This window comes from Bemisia tabaci, chromosome 9 (assembly GCF_918797505.1).
Source record: "Bemisia tabaci chromosome 9, PGI_BMITA_v3".
Taxonomy (NCBI): Eukaryota; Metazoa; Arthropoda; class Insecta; order Hemiptera; family Aleyrodidae; genus Bemisia; species Bemisia tabaci.
The window spans coordinates 28,660,173-28,687,910 of record NC_092801.1 but is presented as its reverse complement, the minus strand read 5'-3'; the positions used below and the strand labels follow the sequence as shown (position 1 = coordinate 28,687,910).

The following is a 27,738-nucleotide window of genomic DNA, read 5'->3' as shown; positions in this document are numbered from 1 at the left end:
AAAAAAACTTAGCTTTTGTCTTCAGAGATACACTGATTCTAGTCCAAGGCAATTTGTTTTATTGAAAAGACAAAAAAAAAAAAAAAAAAAAAAAAAAAAAAAACAACTGAAATGTTAGACATACTATTTTCATGTCTTTCTATTTGTATCAATAGGTACTTTTTGCTTAACTTACGAACGTTGAATGCAAATAAACTTTATTGAAAAAAAAAAAAAAATAACGTCATTAATTTGGGGAAACATGTGGCTAATTATATGAAGGAGGTATATTCCAGTATTTTTGTTTAACATATTAACTCACGAGAAAATGTTTGTACATTTATCATCTAGTATTAATTATTTTTTGATGATTGGTCTAAAACATTCAATACAACCATTAAAAATTAACTCCCATCGCCGGATATCGAACTCCCGATCACCTATTGTCCGCACCTTACCAAAAAAATGGGGCGCCCCAGTTAACTAGGCTATCTCAGAACCGCGACATGTTGAGTAAAAATAGCATTTAAAAGACTCGGACGATGGGCGGGACTTATCACAAGAGTTGTCCTTGAGCGATTCGCGTCTTCGTAGCCTCTGAGATATGAGAAAAAGAGCTAACTGCCTTTCTCTGTGAGACATTGTTTGCCTATGCTATCATGTGTCTCGAGTTTCATCCCAGAATGCATTCGCGATCGCGGCAGTAAGCTGAGGCAATATTTCTGTATTCATGGAATAAATCAATCAGTCGAGTTCCAATTTTGGCTCATATATCCGTAACGGGTCCTCCAGAGCAGTTTTCCACCTTGCACAATAGTTATAATTTCTTTATTTCTATTTGTAAAATTTGAGGTGGGATAATGGCGGCTTCTCAAGAGCAACGAGGTAGGCGATCTTTTGCACCAACGAACAGAAAACTGATGGCGAAAAATAACCAATCAGAACCTCCCAAAAAAAAGAATTTGCCTAAAAACGGAACTTCGTGGTTCTGCGCAGATTTACCAGTCAGACACGACATCTCAAGTTGGAAAAAAACTCGCTGAAAGCGAATTTTAGCAATCAACACAACTTGACGTAGAGACATGATTGGCTAAAAAATACAACGGTTTTTGATACATCGGAAAATCAACCAAAAATCGAACACTGGGCGAAACGCTCAAGGTCGCAGAGGTATAGGGAATCCCATAGCGAAAGCAACGGAACGATTCTAATATCATGGGGAACTCCGTTCCCATGACAATACATGAAGAATGAAACCTAAGAAATCAATAAATAAAATAAAAAAATGAAGAGATATTTAAAATTATAATTGTATAATATTTAAAGTTAGTAAATTATTTCATTAAAGATCACAAGAAAAGTGACAACCTCAAGATAAAAAAAAGACTTCAAATATCAAAATTCATGTAATACCCGAAAAAATTGGGGTCGGGCTTTATGGTAGGCTCAGTGCAAGACAACTCATTTTTATTCCAAGTTTACGTTGAGTCCCATTTTGTCTTAATCTAATATTTTACACTAAACAAAAAAATGTGATTATGTGATATTGTTTGGCCCTTGGTTCTGATGACTCTGAATTGAAGTTTGATCGTTCAGTGTCCGTCATGTTTTCTGTCTCTTACTCCTGTCATCATTATATGTCATAATTTGCGGGTCGATCAGAGTATAACTCGACAAACCAACGCAACATATCCCTTTTTTCATCAAATAATGACCCTGCAAAGAAAAGCAAAAAAAAAAAAAACGAATTACTAACCTGAGAAATATAATCACAAGTCATCGTGCAAATTCACATTTTGTCAGAAGACACCGCACAACCATCAAATATTTATAGGACATTTATTCTTCCCCCTTAAGATATGGTTTGAGGATTAAAAACGGCGCAGACTTCACCATTTTCAGCTCAATTATGAAAAGTAAGGAAACGAAATTAGGGGATAAGATGGTGCTAGGAGTACTCACTCACAGTCTCTTCACCTTAGGTTTTGTTCACCCGCTCTTTTTAACTCACGACCATTAAACCTACAAGCATTAATTCAACATTTTTCACCTGGTAGATTACTTTATTATTGACAAATTCAGAGGGCTATCATCATTTGATATAATATGTATAATGGGCTTGTTGCAAACTTTAGCCAAGCCAATGTTGTTTATGAAAAAAAAATGGCTCCAATGATCTTAATAAGTGCATCTGGAAAGTCTACAATATATTCCTAACTTCACAATCCTTATGCTTCCCTTTTCAAAAATGATACTACAGCACGGGTGAAAAATTTGTAAGAGGAGTCGTTCCATATCCAACCCTTGCACACTAGGATGCTACGCAATATTCAACATGGCCGACGGCACCCCGCCAAAACATACGTGACGAGACGGAACATTTTCCTTTCGTTGATAAATCCTAAAAATAAAATTGAAATCCTCACGATTTGCGGTAGCCATGCTGAATATTGCGTAGCATCCTAGTGCGAAAGCGTTGGACGGAACATCTCCTCTTACGAAATATTCACCTGAGTCGCAGTATTCTTGAAGCAGGAAGCTTAAAAATCGCATTTTTCTGACGCAGATTGTGAAGTTAGGAGTGGATTTTAGACTTTTCTGATGTGCTCATCATGATTTTTGAGCTATCTTCTGTCAGGAACAACTCCTCTTTTTTCTCTCGCTGAAGTCTGCAGCGGGCCCATTTTCGGTGGAATTTGTGTATACGTTTAGTTGGGGTCTGATAAAATCTTAAAATCGGTTGGGCTCTGCAACGATGATGGTCGCAGCTGGACAGGCAGTCGTCAGGGCCCTATAGCGACTCTATTGCGCTCCAGTAGCAACATGGGGTCGCGTTGCTTAATCAAAGTGGTCCTGAACCATTGTCACTTTTTTCCCGTGATGAGTTGAGCTTGCTTCGATTTCTCAACATTGTCTGAGCTGCAGGCTAGTCATTGAATTTGATAGACTAAGCTATAGACAAAGAGGACAAAAATGATATGGAAGGATCTTATTGGTGAAAGCGGGTGATTGGTTGTAAAGGACAAATGGTGTAGGTAATAGACTAACTAACGGCAACCCACGATGGACCCTGTTGTTAGTCCATTATTTACCCCCTTAGTCTATAAGAACTATCCATTTCAATCAATAAGATCGCTCCATACTCCCTTTGTCTTTTTTGTCGATCGCTGTGTCTATCAATTTCAAAAGTCATTCCGTAGATCTTATGAACACTTCTCCAGAGTCTGCTGTCTAATCTTTTATGATCACATACTGTTCCACCATATTTTAACCGCTGAGGGGTGAGGTGGCTGAGGCCTAGTCCAAAAAATTGGAGATAATCCTAAATTATTAACTTCATAGATTGAATACCTGTAAGCCCCATTCTTCAGGAACCGTGTCTCGGATAATCCACGCATCTGAAACCAAAAATCGGAATGTGTCACTGAATTTCTGTGAAACCGCAAATTTAGATGTTTATTTCGTCAAACACCGGAAAAAAATAACATTGGATCTAGAGTCCAGATTCTTAAAAACATCATCTTAAAAACAGCCTAATACAGTAAGGCATCTCCATAACGGGAACTCAAACGACTGACCGATTTCCTCACTACAGAGAGGTTCTCGTTGTAACGATAGCCAATCAGAAACGACGGACGAACTTGTAATGGACGACAGTAATGACAGAATAGACTGAGGTACCATTTAAGGGTGCAAAATTTCTACGATCCCAGGATTGCAGGCTCACGGCGTGCACTGGTCGGAAATGGTGTACACCGTGGTGGGTCCGGCGTGACAGTCCAGTCAGCACAGAATTTTCAAAGATTAAGGTTATTCGATGGACGCCATATTTTGTGTCGGAATGGCATGCGATATATCGCATCAATTGATTCCATTTTCCAGCTACTCGTCATTTTTCTCCAATTTTGAGATCGCAATTCTGTTGTCACGAGACTAAAGCACTCACTTACCAATTTTCACAAAGATATTCAACGTAATAAAGGTGTGGTTTTTTTTAGAGAGAGAGAGAAAACATCGCATTCGATATACTGATATCGAAACTGCACTCGAATGCGATATTTTCTCTCTAAAAAAACCACGCCTTTATTACGTCGAATTTCTTTGTTAAAATTGGTAAGTGAGTGCTTTAGTCTCCTGACAACAGAATTGCGATCTCAAAATTCGAGAAAAATGATTAGTAGCTGAAAAAATAAAGCCATTCGATGTGGTACATCGCACGTCGTTCTGACGCAAAATATGGCGTCCATCGCATCACCTTTAAGAGCGCACTGCGCTCCGTAGCGAACGCGCAATGCGTGAAGTATTTATACGGTCTTGTAGGCGCTTCACTGCTCGTGCCAAACGCATGGTGTTTGGCGCAATACGTGAAGTATTCATTCAGTCCTGAAGGCGCTAATATGCGTGTCGCGCTGACCGCGCTGTGTTCGGCGCGATTAGTCAAACTCGCGGAGTCAGTTTTTTTCAACTTGTCTCTACCATTAGGTTTTTGCACGCTCTGTGCGGATTACTATCTTTTAAAATAATTGGAAAAATCATATTGAATCCAACTAATTTCCCTCTGTTCATTTAAAACACTGAAGAAAAAACCACATTGGATCTAGAATCCAGACTCTTAAAAACATCGACAATAAAGAATACTCTTGATTCAATCGGATTCGTGCTTAAATCAAGAACCAAGCCTCTTAATTTAAGCGGATTTCCTTTTGATTCAAGCAAAACTCCGATGGAATCAAGAGTATTTTTTCTTGTCAATGTTTTCAAGAGTCTGGACTCTAAATCTAATGTGTTTTTTTTTCCCAGTGAATTTTACATTTTGAGGGGTGGTTCTCGAAGAAAATTTTCTGAAGAAATCTATGAGACCATTTTTAGGACTTCAAAATTTTGTAAAATGGAGAAAGCTTTCCAAAATTTGTCCGACATCTCCCATTGACTTGATCCACTGTGCGGCATCTAATTTCACTCCACGATTTATAAGAGTGTAGAAGATCCATCTTTTAACCGCGTAAAAGTTTGCGATGTATCTCTGCAATCGCGAGGCGTGAATAATCGATTATCAATATCTTTTTATTTGAAGGTATGGTGAAGAATCGATTATTGAGGTGTTCGTTGCGGACACCCTGTTTATTGACCCTTTTCCATAGGTTTAAACCAATGAAAAACATTTAATTGGTGGCATTTAATTAAATAGCAGAGCAATCCATATATCGCAAAGCACGCCACGCCATTGCATTTCTGAAACAATAAAAAAGGAGAAAAACGAAAATTGAAATATATGCACCTCTGTAATGACCGACAATGACAACGCCGTGATTTATACTCCAAATGTCGTTTGGGCAGTTGTCTGAATCGAACACTCCTGAAATGTAAAACTGAAACAGAAATCTATAAGTTTCATGCCAGCTAAAAATGAAATGAGATTTTAAGAAAAACCAGTGAAATCATTAAAATCAGCAACACGTCGCGACTATTGTGCCCTGCTAAGGAAGAACGCCGTATGAACATTCTAGAGTTGCCAAGTTTCTCTTCATAAAATATGTATTTTTGACCACATTTATGCATATTTTTCATTGAAATTTTCAAATATTTTAGATTAAATTGCGTACAAAATTTTCAGAAAATTTTTGAAAATAATATTCACAATTTTCTCAGTAAATTCGGTATTTATCGGAGGAAATTTGGCAACTCTCAAGTGTTCATACGGCGTCCTTCCTTAGCACGGGAGTATTCAAGCTCATACAATTATCGAGGTTTCTGTAGAGTATTCTTAATTTTTCATTATTTTTTTCAAAAAAAATATGCAATATGTAAGTAGATAATCTAGAGACATTTTCGTAAAAATCAGTTCATTTTACAATGGTGTATGGTGCACTATTATGCTAGCTTCCATTGACGTGCATATCATACCACAGCATCGTAATGTAAGAACATTAAAAGATATTATAAAATAAATAAGTTTTGGGAGAAGACAAAGGAAGAATGATACGGCTGAAAAATGTGCAAGCAATCTACTAGCATGCAGCAGGGACGATTACAGTAAGATCATTGCGGCGAACGTGTCAGTGATTCTTCAAAATTTGGATAAGGTAAAGAAAAAGGCTCTTGTAAGGGCTGTCTTTGGACAAGTGTGGCGTTTGTTGCATCACTCATTTATGCAGGAGACCATCTTAAGAAAAATACATTACTGGACTTTAGCCAGCCGATTGAGTATTGTATCCATACTGTTTTAAAAGCATAATATGACTTGAATCGAAAAATTGTGGACTTTGCGTGATATCATATTCCATATTGTTTTGGAGCACATAAAAAGCTCAGAACAATCAATACTTACTTTCTTTAATTTTGATAAAAAAACACAAATTGGAGAAGCAAAGAGACATCATGATTGTACTCCTGCAACCTGAAAGGTCGTCACACGCACGCAGGTCGTGACCGTTGCATCACTCATTTATGAAGGGGCCTCTATTCGATTGTTGCCTCTGTTCAATATACGGTGAAGTATAATTTTTCATTTTTTTATAAGTAACAAGAAAATGCTCACCAAGTTTGAGACTTTGACCGGATTCTTTACCACTGCAAATCTGAAAGTTTTTTGGGGTTTTTACGGTTTGTATAGTTAACCAATAGGATCGCTGTATTACTATCTAGTCGTCTTGTATGTCTGTGTTTTTGTCCATCGATCTAAATATTTAGCCCGCAGAGTGCTTGGCAATGATACTGCCGTGTCGAGGAAAAACACCATGAGAAAATTAAAATATTGTCAAATTTTCCCCAAGAATATATTTATTTTTGGAAAAAATCATGAATTTCTTTTAAAAAATTTCATTTACTTCAGCTCCAGCCAGAAACACGATCATCCTAAAAATTACACAAAAGTTGCCAGAAGTTTCCCAAAACATGAATTTTATCGAAATATATTCTACAACGTCCAGAAGCACATACAACGCAGCGTTTCTACATAGCACGGAAGTGGGCTCATTATCGAAATTGATGGACAAAGCGATGGACAAAAATGACAAAAAGCATCCCATAGGCTGAAACAGGTAGTTGATTAGACCAAGGGAGATTTAATAAACTAACCGGAGAACCTCTCATTGGATACCGTTAGTTTGTCTACACCGGAGGAAAAGACTCTTGGATCCAGAGTCCATTCTCAAAAAAAAATTGACAAGGAAAAATACTCTTGATCCAATTGGATGTTTGCTTGAATCCGAAGGAAATCTGCTTAAGGTGATTTGACGGTCGCCATTTTTTGTGTCAGAGCAACGTGCGATATATCGTATCGGTTCGTTCCATAATTTCAGCTACTTGTCATTTTTTTCGAGTTTTGAGATCACACTTCTGTTATCATGAGGCTAAATAATTCATATACTTTTGAAAAAGAAATTCAACGTGATAAAGGCAGGGTTTTTCAGATGAAAAATATTGCATTCGAGTGCAGTTTCAATATGAGTATTGAATGCGATATTTATCCCCTAAAAAAACCACACCTTTATTACGTTGAATTTCCTTGTCAAATTTGGTACATGAATTTTTCAGTCTCATGACAACAGAGGTGCGATCCCAAAATTCGAAAAAAATGACAAGCAGCTGAAATTATGTAACGAATCGATGCGATATATCGCACGTCGCTCTGACACAAAAAACGGCGAACGTCGAATCACCTTCAGCAGATTTTTTTTGGATTCAAGCAAAAATCCGATTGAATCGAGTGTCAAATTTTTTAAGCTATTTTTAGTGATTACTTACTTCCTTTGTCCATCGCAAGCCCTCGCTTCAACCAATGGGCTCACCTCATTGTCATCTATACTATAAGCTCCAAGACCTCCTAATTTTGCGAAACTGGTGACGCTTAGTTCCAGCGTTCTACCGGGCCGATTTTCATGATTTTTGCGGCTATCGACGGGCAATTGCCTCTAGATAAGCCAACTCTTTTCAGATTTTCAAAATATGGCCCAGGTTTTTTTATATTACGTGGTAAAGTTGCGAATTCTCCCGTTTAAACAATGTAAATTTATACTTTTTGTCATAGTTCGTTTGAGCGTTCTACCGGGCCGATTTCCATGATTTTTGCGTAAATCGACAGGTAATAGGCCCTAGATGAGCCCGCTGCAATCAGATTTTGGAAAAAGGACCCAGGTTTTTTTAAAATCACGTTATAAAAGTGAGTGAGTTTACAGAATGCTCCGGTACTGCTACCGCTATGCGCGGGAGGATGCGCAATGGTCGAGGAGGTTGCGCAGTAGCTGGGTAGCCTGCGCATCAGCTCTACACTTATCTTCACAAGATTCGCACCTGGGACATCATGTCGAACGGTGGCCGAGTCGTCTAAGACGTCAAATGCGTCCGCCTTGATCACAATGTGGGTTCGATCTCCGACTCATGAATTCCTAATTATTACCTGACTATCATTGTTCATTGTTTTACTGCAATATTTCATCAAGCAGTCATTCCAAAACGCGTCCTTTTAATTTTAAAGTAATTTTAAGTAAAGTTTAAAATTAAAGTATACCTCATGTTGTATTTTTTTAGGGGAAAAATAAAACTAACACTGATAGGAGGGTAAAAATAGGGCCGCGAAGCGGCCCATTGATGGCGCGGGGCGCCTTCAGGGGGTTGGGCTGCGTAGCGGCCAGGGGGCGTAGCCCCTAGTTTTGTCTATAACTTTGCCCATCAATCTCAATAAACAGCATGCAGAATGACTGATGATTATTTTTTTGTTTTTTTTTTTTTTGGGTGGGGGGGTATAAAAATGTTCCTTACTTGGAGCTCCGGGGGATGGTGTACCGCCGTTGGAATTGGGCTGAGCTCTAAATGACCCTCTATATTACTTGGATCTGATTCGATGAAGGTGGTGAGCTTGACGTAAGGCTTTATTTGATTGGACCGACATCCGAATTGCCCCGCTTGGTATGGATAAGCCCTGGCGGTGGCTATTCCAACATCCCTTATATAATTCAGGGAGTTACTGGTGTGCCCTCCCATACAGCCATTGTTTGTGCGATCGCAGTCAATCAAGTCTGTAAACATTTCCAGATTTTTATGGATTCACGGGATCTTACCTGCAGTGGCGTGGCGTGAAGGATCGATTATCGATATATCGCCATTTGAAGCTATGGTAAAGAATCGATTACTAAGGTGTTCGCTGCGAACGCCCTGATAATCGATCTTTTTTCATAGGTTTAAATGGCGAATCAATCGATATATCGCAAAGCACGCCTCGCCACTGCTTACCTGGTATATCGAGGGCTCAGGAACAATACCACCTAACCGACAATGTTGCCGTGCTAAGGAAAAACGCCGTATGAACATTCGAGAGTTGCCAAATTTCCTTCGATAATATGTTCATTTTTTAGGAAAATTATGAATATTTTTCCGAGAAATTTACAAGAACTGTAGGTAAAATTGCGAACAAAATTTTCTGAAAAATTTGAAGAAAAACTTTCACAAAATATTCTCGAAAATTCATGATTTACCAAAGGAAATTTGGCAACGTATGAAGGTTCCTACGGCGTTTATCCGTAGCACGGCAAAATGGGTCATTATACCTTGTTTATTTTATTTTATATTCTGAAAGCACTAGGTGAGTAGATAATTTGGTGATTTTTCAGCATTATTACGGGGCCGAACATGGGGTGTACATGGAGTCCAATATCTTAGACGCGATACTACATTACCAGTATTCTGATCAAAATGTATATATATATTCAGGATTTTATGTACCCACATATTTCATATGAGATAGGTTGGAAATCATTTAAACAATAAAGAAACAACGAACTTTTCAAACTTGGTGAGTCCATAGTAGAAAAAACGTGTACAACAGAAACGTACACGGGGAAAAAAAAACCCACGATCATTCGACGGTTACCACGGTAATAATGTCACACGAGATTCCACGGTAGTGGAACGGTGGATTTTGATAATATTATTGATGAGCACAGTAGCATAACCATGCGCATATTAGTATGTCTGTGCCCACAGTAATATTACGGTGAACACGGTCATATCACCGTGCTCATCGTTACAGGAATCAAAATCCACGGTTCTACTACCGTGGAATCCCGTGCGACATTACAACCGTTGTAACGGTAGCATAACTGTGTTTTTTAGTGTATTTTCCGAAGAAAATACACTATTGCATTCTCCCATGATGTCGGACCCAGACCTGAGACATTGTGAAGAGCACCGATCACGGGTCGTAGATCACGAAAATATATGCCATTCAAATTCATGTGTATATACAGGGTGTTTCAGAACAACCCTTAACAGGCCTTTTTCTCGGTTGTAAGTCGTAACGAAGTCGGAGACCGCGGGGTTGAATAGGGAATTGACCCAAGGAATACGAATTTCGGTGTCCCGAAACCCTCCCACCCCCCTTGGGGGTAAAGGGGGGGTCAACGATGGCTAAAAGTCACGTTTCCCACCAATGCGGATAGATCGTTCAGAATTGAAAAGCGACGGAAATATTTTCACGTGGAATTGACCCCTAAAAATCCAAATTCGACCTTCCAGGCCCAAAAATGACCCTTTTAAAAGATGGGGACAGTACCCCCCTCCATACTTTCTCTTTGGTCTCAAAATTGACGTAAATTCTCCAAAAAAGACATTTTCCGAGTAATCGACCTTGAGAAATCCAAATTTCATGTCCCAAAGCTCCTCTAGCTCCCCTTGGGAGTTAACGGGGGGGGGGGGCCCTATTTAAAATCGGGAGCTCCTTTCCGTTCGGCAAATTGATTGCATCCAAATTGAGGCAGATTACATTTACATCTTAAGTGTCTCTAATAAGATTCTAATTGTCCCGCCCCTGAACGGCAGAAAGTGAACCCCCTGTGGAGGGGGGCCATCGCCCCCGCCAAAAATTTCTCAGATTCCATCTTTTGGTGCCGCGAAAATTGACGTCTGATTCTTCCAGAAAAAGATGGTTTCTGTCATGTAATATCCGAGTCCCCGAGGACTCTAAATTTCATGTTCCCTGAGCCCTCGGTCCGATTACATGGGAGACCGTCTTTGTCTGCAGAATCGACGTCATTTTTGCACCACAGAAAGGAGTCATTGTGAATTTTTTGGCGGGCGAAGCCCCCCTCCTCAGGGAGTTACTTTCTGCCATAAACAGGGGGTCCTATAAGAACTTTTAGAGTCACTTAAATTAAATGTGTTCCTGCTCCTCATTTGGATGCATCACTTTGCGATTCGGAAAGGAGCCCCATTTTCAAAATTGGGCCCCCCGATTACTCTCCAAGGGGGGCTAAAGGAGCTCGGACCAGGAAATTTGTTTCTCAAGTCGAGTACCTCGAAACTGTCTTTCTGGAGAATTTACGTCAATTTTGAGACCAAAGAGAAATATGGAGTGTACTGTCCCCCTCTTTAAAGGGTGCATTTTTGGGCCTTGGATGGTCCTGATTTTTGGATTTTTAGGGTCAATTCCACGTGAAATTTTTCGCAAATTTCATTTCTGAGCTATCTATCCGCAATTTGGGTCGGAACCGTGACTTTTAGCTTAAGACCCCCCCGTTAAAACAACCCCCTAGGTGGTGAGGGTTTCGGGAACCACGTTATTCGATTCCTTGGGACAATTCCCATTCAACCCCGCGGTCCTCCGTCTGTCGTGCGGCATTAACCAACCGAGAAAAAGCCTGTGACGGTGTCTGAAACACCCTGTATATATGGAGTATAGATGAATGTGTATGCAGACTGCGAATCGGCCTACTTTTTCGCGTCATTCGCATTTAATTTCAAAATCTCCAGTTCCTTTATGCTCTCTTGTCAACACTCCCCCCCTTTCAATCGACCATATTTTACTTTCTTGCCCGTTAACCTATGCCAACACGTAAAAAATTCGAAGTTCCCTCCCGTCTAATATGCTCCCTATTATGTTCAGAAGTCCAATGATAGTAACAGAAATTTAAAACTCTTCAAGAAACTAAATTTAAAAATTTAAATTGGCCTAGTCCCCGACGAAAATAGCCTAGATGCTGATCGTCGTTAATAAAATTTAACTAACTAACTAACACCTCTTTCAACAAACACCGCACCTGCGAAGTCCAAATTGCGAGACTGCGAATCGGCCATACTTTTTTCTCTCATTCTCATTTAATCTCAAAATATCCAGTCCCTTTATGCTCTCTATGTCAACACTCCCCCCTTACAACCGACCATATTTTACATTCTTGCCCTAAAACCTATGCCACGCGTATCAAAAGTCGAAATTTCGCGGAGCGAAGCGGAGCGCCGGTTTTTTTCATCATATATGATTCCCCTTCATTTTCGGATTCACACAACTTGCGCCGCAAAAGTCCCTGTTAACAATTATTTCTGACCAGTTGGTCAACCTATCTGTTTCGTTTGGATGCCGAAGATCCATTCCGGATGTTGAAGATGCTAAAGTGGGTGTGCTGGACTTACTTTGAACGGAGAGCAAGGTGAGTCTTCCCTCCTGGTGCGCTAGTAGAATCTCAAGAGCCGCAACTGCCGTCATAGCGTAACAAGCGAAACATAAATTGCCGAACTGATGCTACGAGCAGGATTCGTCCAAAAACAGAGAAACATAACTTGCTAGAACACTCTCTAATATTGAAAATTCACTTTGCAAAGGAAGGGTATAAAGCCCCTGACGAAAAGCCAAAATTGGCCTTATTACCCTGGATCTCCGAATGAACCTACAGCGTTTTTTTGAGAGCAGGTCCATGTGTAGGAGGGTATGGATTCGATCGACATAAATCGATGCAATTATGGAAGTATATTTGTCATATAATTTGAGAACAAATCCATTGGAAGATCCAAGGCATTCTGATGTCTCTCTCTTTGCTAAAAAAAATAAAAATATGAATCAAAGTTACAGGCAACGTGGTATGCAATCAGAGCAACCGTGAGTAAATCCATCCACTCAATACGATGTTCTTTGCAACGTCCTCAGTGTATTGAGCTTTTATAATCGAGCTTTTTAAGAGTACGTGCCAATTTTGAGAAATGCAGAGCATTGTTTATCTGAATTTTTGCGCACGATTCCAATTCGAAATGCGTTCTCGTATGATAGCACGTGTGGGGCCGTGTGGTAATGTAGGCGGGCTCACTCACTTTTTTATCAACCTTTCACTTCACATTTAAGTATCCAAATGTGATGTCTGAAAATACTCCTACGCTCAAGGAGAATAATATAGTGGACTGTAGCTTTTCCTCCCAGCCGCCCGACACCAATATGATAAGGAAAAGAGAGAGAGATAGCGGATAAGCTGGCCTACCTTCGACGCATGGGAGGACCGCAGATCACATGCTGAGAAAGAACCTCACTCCGGGCTCAAATACTGAAACTCACTCCATAGCTAGAAGCTCCGGCGGTCGGCGGAGTAACTACTCATCGGCGTGAAATGAGAGAGCGAGAATAAAAATAGGAAACTAATCCAGAGATGGTCAACTCGATAGGAATGATAAACCAAGCAGACTATCATAGCACTGGCAACTAAATAAAAATGAAAATCTCACCAAAGCGGAAAGGCTCTACGGCGGACGGCTGATGCGACTTACCAGAAGTGCGGAAGCAAAAACCAAAACTAGCAGAAAAGAAAACTTGAAAATAGCAAGGAGCACAGGAGCAAAACCACGAGTTGCGGTAGCGGTAGCAGAACAAAGATAACCTCTTCGCACTAGCACAGAAGAAAGTCAGAGAGACTAGAGGGGTCAGCTACCTAGCTCGGGCGGCGGTACGGCGGGGGGATTCGGAAGCGGACCGGCTCGGGTCCGGGCTGGAGCGTGCTACCATCTGTCGGCACGAGGTGGCATTAGGACAGATGGTGCGGCGGGAGATTCGAAATCTCTGTTCAGTCAAGGGTACACAGTACCCAACAATGTCCTTGGCGAAAAAAAAAATCCAAAAAAAATCCCCAAAAAATCCACAAAAAAAACTCCCCACGGTATTTGACCATATTCCATTGTTTCACACACACCGAGTCACGACCCCGTGTGTGTGAAACGCCCGTGAAACCCCCGTTAAACAACCGCGAAACCCCCACGAAACGCCCGAATATCCCCTGTGAAACCCCCCGTGAAACCCCCGTGAAATCCCCGTGAGACGCCCGCGAAACCCCCGTGAAACCCCCGTGAAACCCCCGTGAAACCCCCGTGAAACCCCCGTGAAACCCCCGTGAAACCCCCGTGAAACCCCCGTGAAACCCCCGTGAAACCCCCGTGAAACCCCCGTGAAACCCCCGTGAAACCCCCGTGAAACCCCCGTGAAACCCCCGTGAAACCCCCGTGAAACCCCCGTGAAACCCCCGTGAAACCCCCGTGAAACCCCCGTGAGGCCAAAGTCCATTAAATGAGGGGCTTGGAGGAGGCATAAGTGCGCGTAATAACTGCAGTTTTTACTATTTTTCGAGAAAAACGTGTTTGAAGTTTCGATATCACATGGATCCTTATGACGGAAGACTAGTAGTGGTTATGAAGACTACTTTTACTTGAAATCAATGATATCTCAATTTTTCCAAAGACCTCACTTATGCACCTTGTCCTCCAGGTCCCTTAAATGTCTATTAATCAAGTCAGTTACACGACAGCTTCGTGACAAGAAGAATCCAAGACGCAAATGGAATGTAAGGCTACGAGCAGTAGCAGTTCATGGTGTTCACGGCAACCAGTGCAGTTTGTGAGATAAAACTTGTTTGTTTCATGAAAAGTTAGAGAAGGAAAGTTCAGATTTGCATCCTAATTTGGAGATCGTGCTGAACTTGCGACGGTGTATTTACACAGCAATCACTATATTTTTCTGCACGTTCTTGGAGGAAACGACAAAAAATAGCGGTATATTAATTTTACATCTTCATCTCTTACCGATTGATCGACAGTAATTAACGTAGCAGGTGATTCGAAAAGCACTTAAAATTTGACGAGGAATCGATGAAAGTACACTTTTTGCTTTTTAATTTTTACGGATATCCTCATACATCACAAAAAATGTCACGCATGATATTTGAAAGATTCTCGCACATACGTGCGACTTTTTTCTCCAAATAGTCTCTACACGCATGCACACCCTGGCCTGTCGCGAGGAGCACAAACAGTAATCACTTGCCTTGGGCGACCACATATTTTGCGTTTCTTAGAACTTTTTTTTCTGTCTAAAATTCTCACATTTATATTTGTTTGCTTTTTTTTTAAAAAAAAAAAAAAAAAAAAAAAAAAAAAAATTCCTCCGGCGCCAAGTCTCTTAGTCCCTCATTTAGAGTCATTCTCCATAAAATGGCGGACACGTCGATTGTTAGATTGTTATCAGCAGTCGATGGTCTTGAAACTGAACCTAAGCATAGGATCAGCGCACAGTGGATCGAGTCAATTAGAGAGGTCAAATATGGAATTTTTGACTAAAATTGCGTTTATTTCGTCACATTTTAAATTTCTAAGGGTACTTTCAGAAGACAATTTTACGAGGAAACCAATACAACCACTTTTAAAACCTCAAAGTTCGTGTAAACGGAGTTGTAAGCATTTAAAGTTTCCAAATTTTGTCCGACCTCTCCTATTGCCTCGATCCACTGTGCGACAATTCGACGGACTAATTAGGTTAGCCCTCTCGGTAAAAATCATGCTAGCCCTTCACTGAAAAAAAATTCGCGGCGTTTTCACCAAGGTCCGTTGGTACCTTTACCATCTCACCTTTTTTACCAATTATTGGTAATTTTACCAAGACAGACTGGTAAGCTTACCTAAAAACCGGTATTTTTACTGTTTTTTTCTGGTAAGAATACCACTTTTATTGGTAATCAATTCCCGGTAACTTCGCCATTTTATCTCGCTAATTCTAACGCAGTCGATAAAAAATATTGGCGTTTTTACCAAGGTCTAGTAAAATTACCGAGAAAGTTCAATAATTTTACCGAGATTTCTCGTTAAAATTACCAATTCCATCATTGGTAATTTTACTGAGAAAAAACTGGGATCAAATAGAACCCTGAATTCTTGGTAATTTTACCCTTTTCTTAGTAAATACACCGCGATTTTTTTTTTTTTTTTCAGTGCTCTCTTGAGTGTTTATTTGATAAGTCGGGAATGTAGTTTGTAGCGTACTTGAGGCTGGGTCGGTGGGTACAGGTGAGCAGGAACTCGCCAGTCCTTGAGAGGGGGTTCGGGGGGGTCTCGACCGATGGTGTAGGGGGGCGGCACTGACCCCCCGCGCTCCGGGAAGCGGGGCTCCCTGGAGTTGGTGCGTCCAGGTGGTGGCGCTGAGCTGCTCCTCTTGCGTCCGCGAGGGGTAAACATTCGTGGGGTCAATGATTGGGACCTGGGCGGCTTGCCGCCCCTCGTTCTCATGTACTCTTCCTCTGGGGATCACACAAAATTACCGAGTTGTGCCATGAAATTGAGATTTGCACTGAAAAAAAAAGTTCGGTAAATCCGAACTAGCTAGGATCATATGGAACCACGATTTTGTTCGGTACACACGACCGAATTATTCGGTCTGCTCAGCCGAACTGTTCGATCCACTGAACGGAACTGTAAGAATTTATTATGGTTCGGTCGCACAAACCGAACAATTCGGTTGAACAGACCGAATAATTCGGGTGTGTGTACCGAACAAAACCTAGTTCCATATGATCCAAACTAGTTCGGATTTACCGAAATTTTTTTTCAGTGTATGGCATGGGTTCATATTGGTAATACTGTTGATTTTCAGCACAACCTGGCAACAATGGGTGGTCTGCTGCTCGTTCTCATGTGCTCTTCTCCTGAGAATCACGAGGAGTCATAGAGAAGACAAAAGGAAAACGGAGCGATTCTATTGGTCGAAAAAGGGTCGTCGTAAGAGACTAGGGAGGAGAAGAATAGACTGAATTTACGGTCTCTCGTGAGTTTACCAAGAACAATCGCCACAAGTTCCTCTAAGAGCACGACTCTCATCTTACGACGACCCTTGTTCCACCAATAGAATAGTTCCATTTGCCACTTGTCTTCTTTATCTATAGCTTTATCTTTCAAAATCAATAATCAGCCCACTGAGGGCCGTATTCATAGACATTCATTAAACACACTGAAAGAAAATTCTCAGTGTTTTTACCAAGGTCCGTTGGTACCTTTACCATCTCACTTTTTGTACCAATTATTGGTAAGTTTACCAAGATAGACTGGTAAGCTTACCTACAAACTGGTATTTGTACTGTTTTTTCAGGTTAGAATACCACTTCTTTTGGTAATCAATTCCCGGTAACTTTGCCATTTTATCTCGGTAATTCTACCGCAGTCGATAAAAAATATTGGCGTTTCTACCAAGGTCCAGTAAAATTACCGAAAAAGTTCAATAATTTGACCGAGATTTCTCGGTAAAATTACCAATTTCATAAATGGTAATTTTACCAAGAAAAAACTGGGATCAAATACAACCCTGAATTCTTGGTAATTTTACCCTTTTCTTAGTAAAAACACCGAGATATTTTTCAGTGCAGCTCATTTTCGTAGGAGAACCCTTTATGACGTACTGACTAAGGGAAGAGATCCTTTAACATGGCATCATGCGATTAGGACTGCAGGTTTTGTACCTCAATTGTGAAACTTTGAAAATAGGTTCTTAGGAAAGGTTACAATAATTTGCTTTTGCAAAGAAGCACGAAACTTACAATATATTTCCTCCATTATTTTGTAATTTTTGCGATTTCGAATCATTTTAATCTCTCAGAAGGATCCATTTCCAGAGTTATTCTACGAAAATACTCGATTTTTGCAAAAATCATCTTTTTTATGATGAGTAGAGGATCTCCTAAAGCCTAGCTTAAACACAATCACCACCCGCTTCCATCAATAGGATGCCTTCATATCTCTTTGTCTTCTTTGTCCATGAATTTGAAGAATCAGCCCGCTGGCCTTTCATGAAACATTTAATTGAAGCCTCGAAAAGTTAACTTCGTTTCGTGCTACCGTATCAGACAGTTTCTATTTCTTGTGATATGCATAGGCAACCATACATACGCGTATAATCAGCGAAGATGTTGACACCAAAAACGGCACTTCCTTTTTTTTGAGCATTGAGTCTATCGATAGTGACCAAGTTCCTCTGGAAGATGTCAAAACGTCTATTCTCTTCAATCTTTGAGGTGTATCTTCTCTTGAAGGCACTTTTGAATACCTCAAATCGTTGCCTTGGGCCCATTTGAACGACTTTTGCCTTAAATCACAGGAAAATTAAAATAAGTTCAGAAGCCAAGAAACGACTTTAAAGGATTGAAAATACATTTTTGAAGAAAAAAAGTAATAAAATTAAAGAAGGTCGCCCTCTAGAGACACGTAGAGAAATTTCACCAGAAAAGTTTGGTTAATACGGGGAGTGAAACACAAAATAACCTTAGCCTTCGTTTAACAATATTCTAGCTGGAGCGCAATGCAGCTATGCATTCACCACTGCAAAAGTGTGAACGGAAATCGACAAGCCCATTGTGCATGAAGGCTATTTCAATTGTAATCTTCCGTCACATTCTTACGGCGCAATGATACAACTATTTGAACTCTCCGGAATGCGTGAGGTATCACGCCGCATTTGAAGGCGTTTTCAAAACAGGCAAGTTCCGATACCCGGATCATCGTTTTGTATAGTTCATATTATTTTGTTATATTCCGTACCACTTGTTTATTTTTAATCCTCGTATAAAAACCACCCATTTGCTAAATACATATTTTGAAGAGGAAGTGCCTGCTAGTTTTCTTGAAGAAATTGAATTAAAAACGAGTGGAAGATACCAACGCAAGGTGGATCGAGTCTATCAGTGAGGTCGAACATGAATTTTTTTACTAAAACTGCAAGTTTTGATGTTTATTTCGTCACATTTCAAATTTGAAGGGGTGCTTACAGAAGAAAATTTTACGAGGGAACCAATGGAGCCACTTCTAAAATCTCAATGTTTTTTGCAAACAGAGTTATCAGCTTTTAAATTTTCCAAATTTTGTCGGGCCTCTCCCATTGACTCTATACACTGTGCGGCGTTCTTCCTTGGCGCGGCAGTATTGAGCGTTCACCACGTTAGTACTGCCGTGCTAAGGAAAAACGCCGTATGAACATTTGAGAGTTGCCAAATTTCCTTCGATAAAATGTTTATTTTTGAAAAAAGGTATGGATATTTTTCCTTGAAATTTCCAGGAAATTTAGGTGAAATTGCGAACAAAATCATCTGAAAAATTGGAGGAAAAGCGTTTCCAAATTTTCCCGAAAATTCGTGATTTATTAAAGAAAATTTGGCAACGCCTGAAGGCTCATACGGCGTTTTTCCTTAGCACGGCAGAGTAGTGCACGCTCTTTCCCGTCGTTTTCCATTGGCCGTGTTACCAATGTACCATTGCCATTGGTAAGGCCCGCGCTGCTCCATGGGTATCGGCGCCATTTTTCGCGGCGGGAAGCAATATCTATTTTCTCAATGTTTTTAGGTACCATTTCTACCTTATTTCTCCTATCTTGTCCACTTTATATGATCCTGGTAGTCTTGTCTTGCAACGTATCTATTATTTAATGACTGTTTCAAAGTTCATTCAAATATTTGTCGTCGTAGTGCTGAAAAAATCTTTCGGTACGAAGTGCCCGCTCACTCCATAAAATGACTTCTATATTTTACTCTATGATGACATGACATTTCTTGTATATATGTTTGTAGGTTGCGCTCCACGTCTTGTTCAACAGCGACTTGCAGCGCTCTCCTCCGTCCGTGCAGAACAACTTTTACATTTGAACCAAGACATTCGATTAATAATAGTAAAAAAACGAATGAATTGACGAGGTGCTAAGGTGAACGCTGTCCAACGTCTTAACGTTGGAACCGTCGTCTTGTTTTTTTTTAACAGTTCTTTTTATGAGCCCTGGATACACGATCAAATTCCCGAAGCAATTCCGATCAAAGTAGCATCAAAGTGTCGGGAGTCATCTGTCTTAAACTCATTAATTTGCTTCATTTTAAAATGAAAACTTGGCAGAAATGTTTCCTGAGGCAGGAAATGGTGACAATGAATGGTGGCACTCTGTTCTGATCTTACGTTGAACGAAAAAGTGCGGCCCGTCAAAATTTGATGGTAGATGGTGACCACCAGTCATCAGCGCATGTCTACTTTGATCGGAATAGGTTCGGAATTCGATCGTCTATCCAGGGCTTAACAGTTCTTTTTATATCTTGTCCATATTTTTAAGAGACCGATTACTTTATACCTCAATTGCTCGACGGGCGATCTTTTTGTTGCTTCTGAGCGACCCCCAGACAGACCTGTGAGTGCACGGATCTGCATATTCGTGCAGTTCCAAATGGTTGAATTTGCAAATGCAGTCGCTTTTATAGCACATTCCTTTGGACCATGGCCAGCCGAACAAGGAGACCCTGCCCCACAAGGAGTTGCAGTAAGCGTGGCAGCTTTTCACATCCGAGGGCCTTGAACTGTCGCACACTCTCTCAGCTAGGCAAAAAACACATCAAACAGAGTGGAGCCACATAAAAAAAGGAAAAAAATGGAGACTGGAAGCAATAATATAACAAATTACACAGCGTGTAACAAGGCTAATTTTCACGTAAATACTACAGTAAAAGCTCGTCAAGACGAAATACGATTAAGACGAAAATCCGCTTAAGACGAAATTGTTTTCGGTCCCTTGACACTTCCATAAGATTCAATGTAAAAAAATACGGATAAGACGAAATTTCGAAATTTTAACCCGTAACCAAAGCCGGTTAAGACGAAGAAAAATTTCTGATTTTTCCCCTGAAATTGGGTAAAAACGCCAAAAAAGAGCCAATTCTTAGGGAAAATATGCTTAGTTTTACGTACCTTGACATAAAAAGAGCAGGTTGAGAGTAGGTCGTGGGTATCCTCTGTTTTGCTGGATGACTGAGATGCAATCGACAGTTGACGATAAACCGATTTGCGTATTTTAAAAAAATTCATAATTTGGATTTCGTATTGTATAAAATTTAAAAATTTAAAACTGATAGATAATAATCTTATTCGCAACTTTCAAGCGCAGCTGCCGCTCATGCCGAAAAATTTCGTCTTAAGTGGAGAACCGTTAAGACGAAAAGCCGCTTATGACGAAATTTTTTTCGGTCCCTTCATTTTTCGTCTTAACGAGCTTTTACTGTACCAAACGTTTCGGCTGAAAACCCAGCCTCCCTTCGTTGGATAAAACAGTGAACTTTTTTAAAAAATCTCAAACGTAGTACTTGGCTGTGCCTCTCAAAGCGAGAGCAATGCGGTTATTGCTATTCCCTATGTTTCCCAATGTTGATGTCCAAATTATTTCCCAATGTTGATGTTCCAATTATTTCCCAATGTTGATAACAACATTGTGCTTGCATTGAAAGGTACAGCCAAGTACTACGTTTTAGATTTTTGAAATTGTTTTACTGTTTTATCCAACTGGGGGAGGCTGGGTTTTCAGCCGAGACGGTTTGGTAGTATTCACGTGAAAATAAGCCTTCTTGCCCACTTCGTAATTTGTTTTAGCATTGCATATGAGGACTTATCTGTAACAATAGCGGATGTGAAAAATTACCTTTTCGGAACACATTCAAAAAACTGTTTTGGCATTTAGAAAATTTTGAGAAAATACTTGAGATGTGATCTTCGAGATCTGTACATTATGCCAGAGCCAAACATACTAAATGTTTGTGTGAATAAAAAGGTTTTTTAAGCGTGTTTCTAAAAGGTAATTTTTCACATCCGCCGTTGTTACATATAAGGCCTCTTATCTTGTCACAGTCTGCGGAGCATCAATCAGATCTCGGAGGCTGGAACTTCAACCCTGCTAAAAGTGAGTATAAATCGGTTTTGATTGAATTGATTTGTCACGCGAGTTCTGGCGAGGTCAAACTGCTTTGCGATATTATCGTATCGATTAAGTCGAATTACCGGGCGGATTTTGAATTTTAGCCAGAAAATGAACGATAGACCGCTCAGTTCCGTTTAACAGAATGTAAAATCCAGCTTCTCCAATTTAGCAAACGGAACCATGTGCCAACTATACTGCCGTGCTAAGGAGGAACGCCGTATGATCATTTAGGCGTTGCCAAATTTCCTTAGGTAAATCACGATTTTTCGGGAAAATTTGTAAAATATTTTTCTTCCACTTTTTTAGAAAATTTTGTTCGCATTTTTACCTAAAGTTCTTGAAAAATTTCTCGGAATAATATTCATAACTTTCCTCAAAAATGAACATTGTATCGAAGGAAATTAAGCAACTATCGAATTTTCATGCGACGTTTTTCCTTAGCACGGCAGTATGTGCAGAGCTCATGAGCCGTGGGCACGTGTCTAGAGCGTTGTGGACAGGGCTCATGAGTTAATGCCGCGGATCGCCCCCCTTTCGGCTCAGTCGTCGCTGCTGACGTCACTGGCGCTTTATATTTCCCATTCGTTCTTACGACCCTCAAGTACGAGCATACCCTATCTCCCACCTGCACATAGTTCTGTTTGGTAGAAATACGTCCAATATTAGTTCCCGGCGGGGCTAATGTAGAATTGAAGGTATGCCCTTACGTCGGCGGAGGAACATCATATGTGTCTGGATATAATATCTCTTTTAGAAAGGAAGTCTTATTTCACTCAAAACTCACCTTCGTGCGAGCCATCTTCGTTTCCCCGATTCGTTCCTGTGACAAAAACAATAAAATGGACCATTAGACAAGATACAATGGAGATGTTGCATGTGTGAGGAATTTGGGATTTGACTGTTGATTCTTATCTTTAAGTTCGCGAAAAACACGATGGTGCCACTTGTTTTCTGTGAAATCATCTCCTAAGCTCAAAAAAAGCTCTCAAAGTGAGGCCAAAATGGAGGGAATATCCCAAGCTATCCTGAGAGTCCTTGTCTACATCAAAACAAACTCTCCATGCAAAGATAGGGAGCAAATACATTGACAGGGCTGCCACTTTATTTGGGGACTCCAAAACTGGAAACACGGCAAACCTGCAAATGTATTTGCTCCCTATCTTTAAATGGAGAGTTTGTTTTGATGTAAAGGTGGACTCTCAGGGTTGGGTGGGATATCCCCTCCATTTTAGCTTCAACTTGAGAGCTTTTTTTGAACTTGGGAGTTGATTTCAGAGAAAACCAGTGGCACCATCGTGTTTCTCGCGAACTTTTACATAAGAATCAATCGTCAAATCGCAAATCCCTCACACATGCAACATCTCCATTACGAGGATCGTCCAGAAAGTGAGTTGACCTATCCAATATCTCCTAAATTAAGATAGACAAAGAAAATCTGTAAAAAACGTTGAAAAACCAGCATTCTCAGCTCTCTAACGCGATGTAGATTTCAAATTTTGTTTGATAGAACTCTAGAAAAGTGGATTTTTCTGAACCAATCTCCTCTTCTCGCGGGTCCAAATTTTCCCGCAGCGCCATATCAGCAAGTGAGTTGCTGTGAGCGCTTAATCTATCGCTAATCGCAAAATCGTGGCTTCAAAATGGTTGAAAGTCATAGAAACCGCGGAAGAACGTGCAGGGCCGGATTTAGGGGGTGGCCACATTTTAGGGGCAAATTTAGGGGGGTAGCAAATTTTGCATTTTGTCGTCTTTCGGTGATACAAGAGACAGCACGTTTAATTAGTCGAGTTAAGAGAGAAACCATACACGCAATTTGGCCTGGACTGGCGCGGTGCAGAGAGCAATAATGGCGAGGACTTGAAATGAAAAGGAGAAACCCTTGGCACGGCGGTCGGCATGTAACACATATTAGCGCCTACAAGACTGCATGAATACTTCACGCATTGCGAGACACACTGCGGTCGGCAGCGGTCGACGAGAAACGCATAGAGCCTACAAGACTGTACGAATACTTCACGCATTGAGCCAATCACAGTGCGGTCGGCACGGCGTGGCGGCGAAAGTTAAAATTTTGAAACCACATTTTATCTGTTCTTTTATAATTTTTCCGTTCATTTCTTTTAGATGGAAGGCATTGTCCATATAGAGATAAGTTTACGGAACTTAAATTTCGTGCTAAGTTCCGTGAAATTTTGCTAAAGTTGACACGGCTTTCACAAAAAATGTACCCAATACGAGTAAACGCGTCTTATGCACCCCTCCCTGTCCGGCACGTTCACTTGATGGTTTTTTATTGATGTTTCAAAACGCATGAGAAAAGGGCGGCAAAATACAGGCGGCCCATGGGCGGCAAGTAGGTAAATCCGGCCCTACATTAACTAGCAAGGAAATTGCTGGATTGACTTTGTTTCTTTTAAAATTAGTTATATTCGAAAAAAAGTGAACCGAATTTTCAGCGTTAACTCTGCAAACTTACTTGCTGAACGGCCCTCGTATGCATTCACATACCTGGACAATTCTAAAAAAATTGTCCAATTTGACCTCCCAGACATAAAAGAATCAAGTTTATTTTGTTGTGATCTAGCGTTTGTGTTTCTATCTCTGCATAGTATATAGTATCAAGCTTAAATACTTAATACCAATGCCTTTTTTACCAGGCTTTTTTCCCTCATGTTTTCCTTTTTTTGGTAAAAGATAAATCCTTGCAGAGAATTGTCACTATCGTCACGGTGATTATTTTGATCTGCCAGCGAGAGAAATGGATGAATAAGCCTGTTTGATTATTAGAGTCATTTTATTTAATCTCATTGAAAAAAAGGACGAAAAAAATAGGGGCTTGAGTTTTTTCCACCAGAAAGTAGCAATTTGTGCTAAAAAAACTAGCTTGACATTCCCGACGCACAAAAATGTTCAACAGGTCGGTTACACACAACAAATAAGCCAAATAAATATACTCTGTCCGGGTAAAATCTGGTGGCAAGGCGTGAATGGTCGATTATCGATATTTCCCCATTTGAAGCTGTGGTAAAGAATCGATTATTAAGGTGTTCCATGCGAACACCCCGTTTATCGATCCTTTTCCATTGATTTAAAAGGCAAATCAATCGATACATCACAAAACACGCCACGCCGCACGGTGGATCGAGTCATAGGGCAGGCCGGACATGGCACATCACGCGACTTGGTTTGCTCATTTACGTAGTGTTTGCGCTCATAAAACAAATCAGGATACATGCTTCTTATGTATTTTTCGTCGCAGATTTCATTTTTGATGACTATTTTCCTGATTATTGGGTTTAGATATGTATTTTGGCACAATTTCAGATAAATAAAGAGATATTGTTTAACAACAGATAAGTTTAAACTTTCTACACTCATTTCAATCGGAGTTTTAAGTGTTCAAAGGACTTTTCTCTCCGGTAAAATGTTTAAATATCGTATATAAAACGTATATTACTCATCTCTTTTACAATTCCCCCTCCTCTCCCCCAAAAAATGAATTAATAGAAATCCGAAAATGTTGAGAGGAAAACAGAGGATCTCCTTTCCCCTTCACTCCTGGGGCACCTTTTTAGCTTTCTAACAAAAGAAAATGACAAGGGGGAAAAATATGAGAGAAAAATATAAATCAAATACACATCAATCAACACAAATCATGTATTATCCGAGCCTTCCTAATTAAGGGCCCCGCGAGTCACCATTGTACACTGCCTTTATTTATACTTAGGTATCTAATGGAGCTTCTTCGGCTTAATGATTGCTGCTGAAGCTCAAATTACCTCAATTTTCTCTATTAACTTCTAATTTTCCGAAGAAATTAAACATTAAAAAAAAAAAAATCCGATGTCAAAAAAACGCGAGTTTTTGGGAAATAGTTAGAAGATAGAAAAGAATTTAGGCCATTTTTGACTTTAGCATCAAGTAGTAGATGAAAAATGCTCCATTAGACACCAACTTGATATAATTTTCCCGTCTTTTCAGACGCAAAACAAACGGATTAGTATCATATGCGTCGATTAGGACATTTGAGAGGAAAACCCCGTTATCTGAAACAACGTGGACATTTTTTTAACCACGCAAGGCATGTTTTCTCATGTATTTTTGTCTCCTGGATTCGAAAATGACCTTGGTTTCTCTTTACCATGCACCAGTTTTCCGGAAAATCACATTTCCCGAAAAGTCCATTTTAAGTGGAAAATCTCAATTTTCCGGAAAATCGGTGGGTGTAGGAGAAAAACCAAGGTCATTTTCGGACTCAGCACTAAAAATTACATACAGATCACCTATCAAATGCCCGGTGTTTATTCGCCACAGGCCTGTGAAATTCGAATTCTCTCGAGCCACCATTTTATGAACTTCACTTTTTCAAAATCATTTAAGCTTTATTCCCAAAATGGCACTTTGGGGCAGCCAATTTTTCTTGATAATGAATCTTCAGGGATCAGTTAACACTGCTATACAAAGGTTTCCCTGAAATACGCTGAAATAGCTAGTTAAAAGTCTAGCTATATTATTATTTTTACGGTATTGAGGAGGGTACTTTTAAGCAAGAATACCGCTTATAAAAATAGCGATATTTTAACTTGTTATTAGTGAAATATATTCTACTTAAGGAGGAGGACAAGCTACTTTAGTCAGAAATTGTCATAAATCTATCGGAGGGAAATACCAACAGGCGAACGGTTTGTCCCGAGTGAGGCAACATTTTTCGAGTGCCGCCTGAGCCACTTTAGGAGGCTGTGTGCGTTAAACTGGGGTTAAAAAATTGAAAACCAATACCTGTATCATAAAATATAACTCTTTGGGAAGACATTTACATCAATGAAATGACTATTTGTGAGAATCGCCCATGTCCGACTTTTTGCAGGTTTCGATCCACCGTGCGCCGCTGGTAAAATCTCACGAAAATCATGATTGGCACGTGGAAAAAGGGTGAAATCGTTTTTGTAGCATGCGATCTGCGTAGTTTGTAACACGCTATTTAAAGTTGTTCACAGTCACCGCCGAGTAGGTTCGCACAGGCAGAGGAGTAAAAAATCTGAGTTAACAAATGATTTCACTACATTTTTCTATTACATGATTTCCATAGATGTCAATCATTATTTTTTCACAAACCGATTGCGGTAGACGCACGGATCATAAGACAGTATGTCAGGATTTTTTCAGCCAACGAGTGTTAAAAATCAGCACGTAGCTGAAAATATCAATTCAGAAAGAAAAAATTCACACACAGGCAAAATTTTCCTTCTAAGAGATACGCTGTTCACTGCAACACTAGCAACGACACTGCACTGCACTACGGATTGGCCCCATAAGCAGTAGCGTGGCCGCGTGGCGTACCTTGCGATATATCGATTGATCTGCCATTTAAACCTGTGAAAAAGGATCGATTATCAGGATTTTCGCAACGAACGCCTTAATAATCGATTCTTTACCATAGCTTCAATGGAGGAATATCGATATACGTCGAAGCACGCCACGCCACTGCCAATAAGGCCGAAACGCGTGTGCAGTTGCCCTCCTGAATGGTCGTTACTAGGTTGCACCAAAACAACGTATCTCTTTGAGGAAAAATTGTGCTTGTATGTGAGATTTTTCCCTCTTCATTGATATTTTCTGCTTTATACTGTTTTTTAACGCACGTTGGCTGAAAAAGTCCAACACACGGCATCATTTTTTCCTTTTTTCACAAAATCAAAAGCATTTCATCAACTGAAATCTTTCGCAAGGAGAGCTTAACAGTTCGCTAGGTTCTTACTTTCTCGCTTTACCCTATGGTAGAAAAAGTATTGTCATCCTCCAAGGGGAAAAAAGTTGAAATTTCATCATTTCTAGGCGTTTTAAGGTCCCAGGAGTCGAAATAACCATACTTGAAAAAAATGTGTGTCCGTCCGTCCAGCGTCCCCCAAATCTGTCTACAGCGATATCTCAGAATCTATCCGTTCGACTTCATTCAAAATTTGCAGAAAACGCCATAATCTATG

At 40.1% G+C, this 27,738-nt stretch overlaps 1 protein-coding gene across 1 annotated transcript; it reads right to left on the bottom strand.

The window, feature by feature from the left end:
* Nucleotides 1-1,233: 1,233 nt before the first annotated feature.
* On the bottom strand, nt 1,234-16,293 carry LOC109030340 (uncharacterized). Its single transcript, XM_019041238.2, has 6 exons — nt 16,036-16,293; nt 12,382-12,490; nt 8,740-8,996; nt 5,258-5,348; nt 3,331-3,377; nt 1,234-1,695 (listed from the first exon to the last, which is right to left on the bottom strand). The coding sequence occupies exons 1-6, from the start codon at nt 16,276-16,278 to the stop codon at nt 1,582-1,584; spliced, it is 861 nt and encodes a 286-aa protein (XP_018896783.2). The 5' UTR covers nt 16,279-16,293; the 3' UTR covers nt 1,234-1,581.
* Nucleotides 16,294-27,738: the final 11,445 nt, after the last annotated feature.

Coding starts and splice junctions, on each gene's coding strand:
- LOC109030340 (XM_019041238.2), bottom strand. CDS start 16,278: ATGAGAACGAGGGGCGGCAAGCCGCCCAGGTCCCAATCATTGACCCCA. Junction 12,491..16,035: donor ACCCACCGACCCAGCCTCAA/GTACGCTACAAA, acceptor TCCTGCTCGTAG/CATCAGTTCGGCAATTTATG. Junction 5,349..8,739: donor ACCATCCCCCGGAGCTCCAA/GTAAGGAACATT, acceptor TTTCTGTTTCAG/TTTTACATTTCAGGAGTGTT.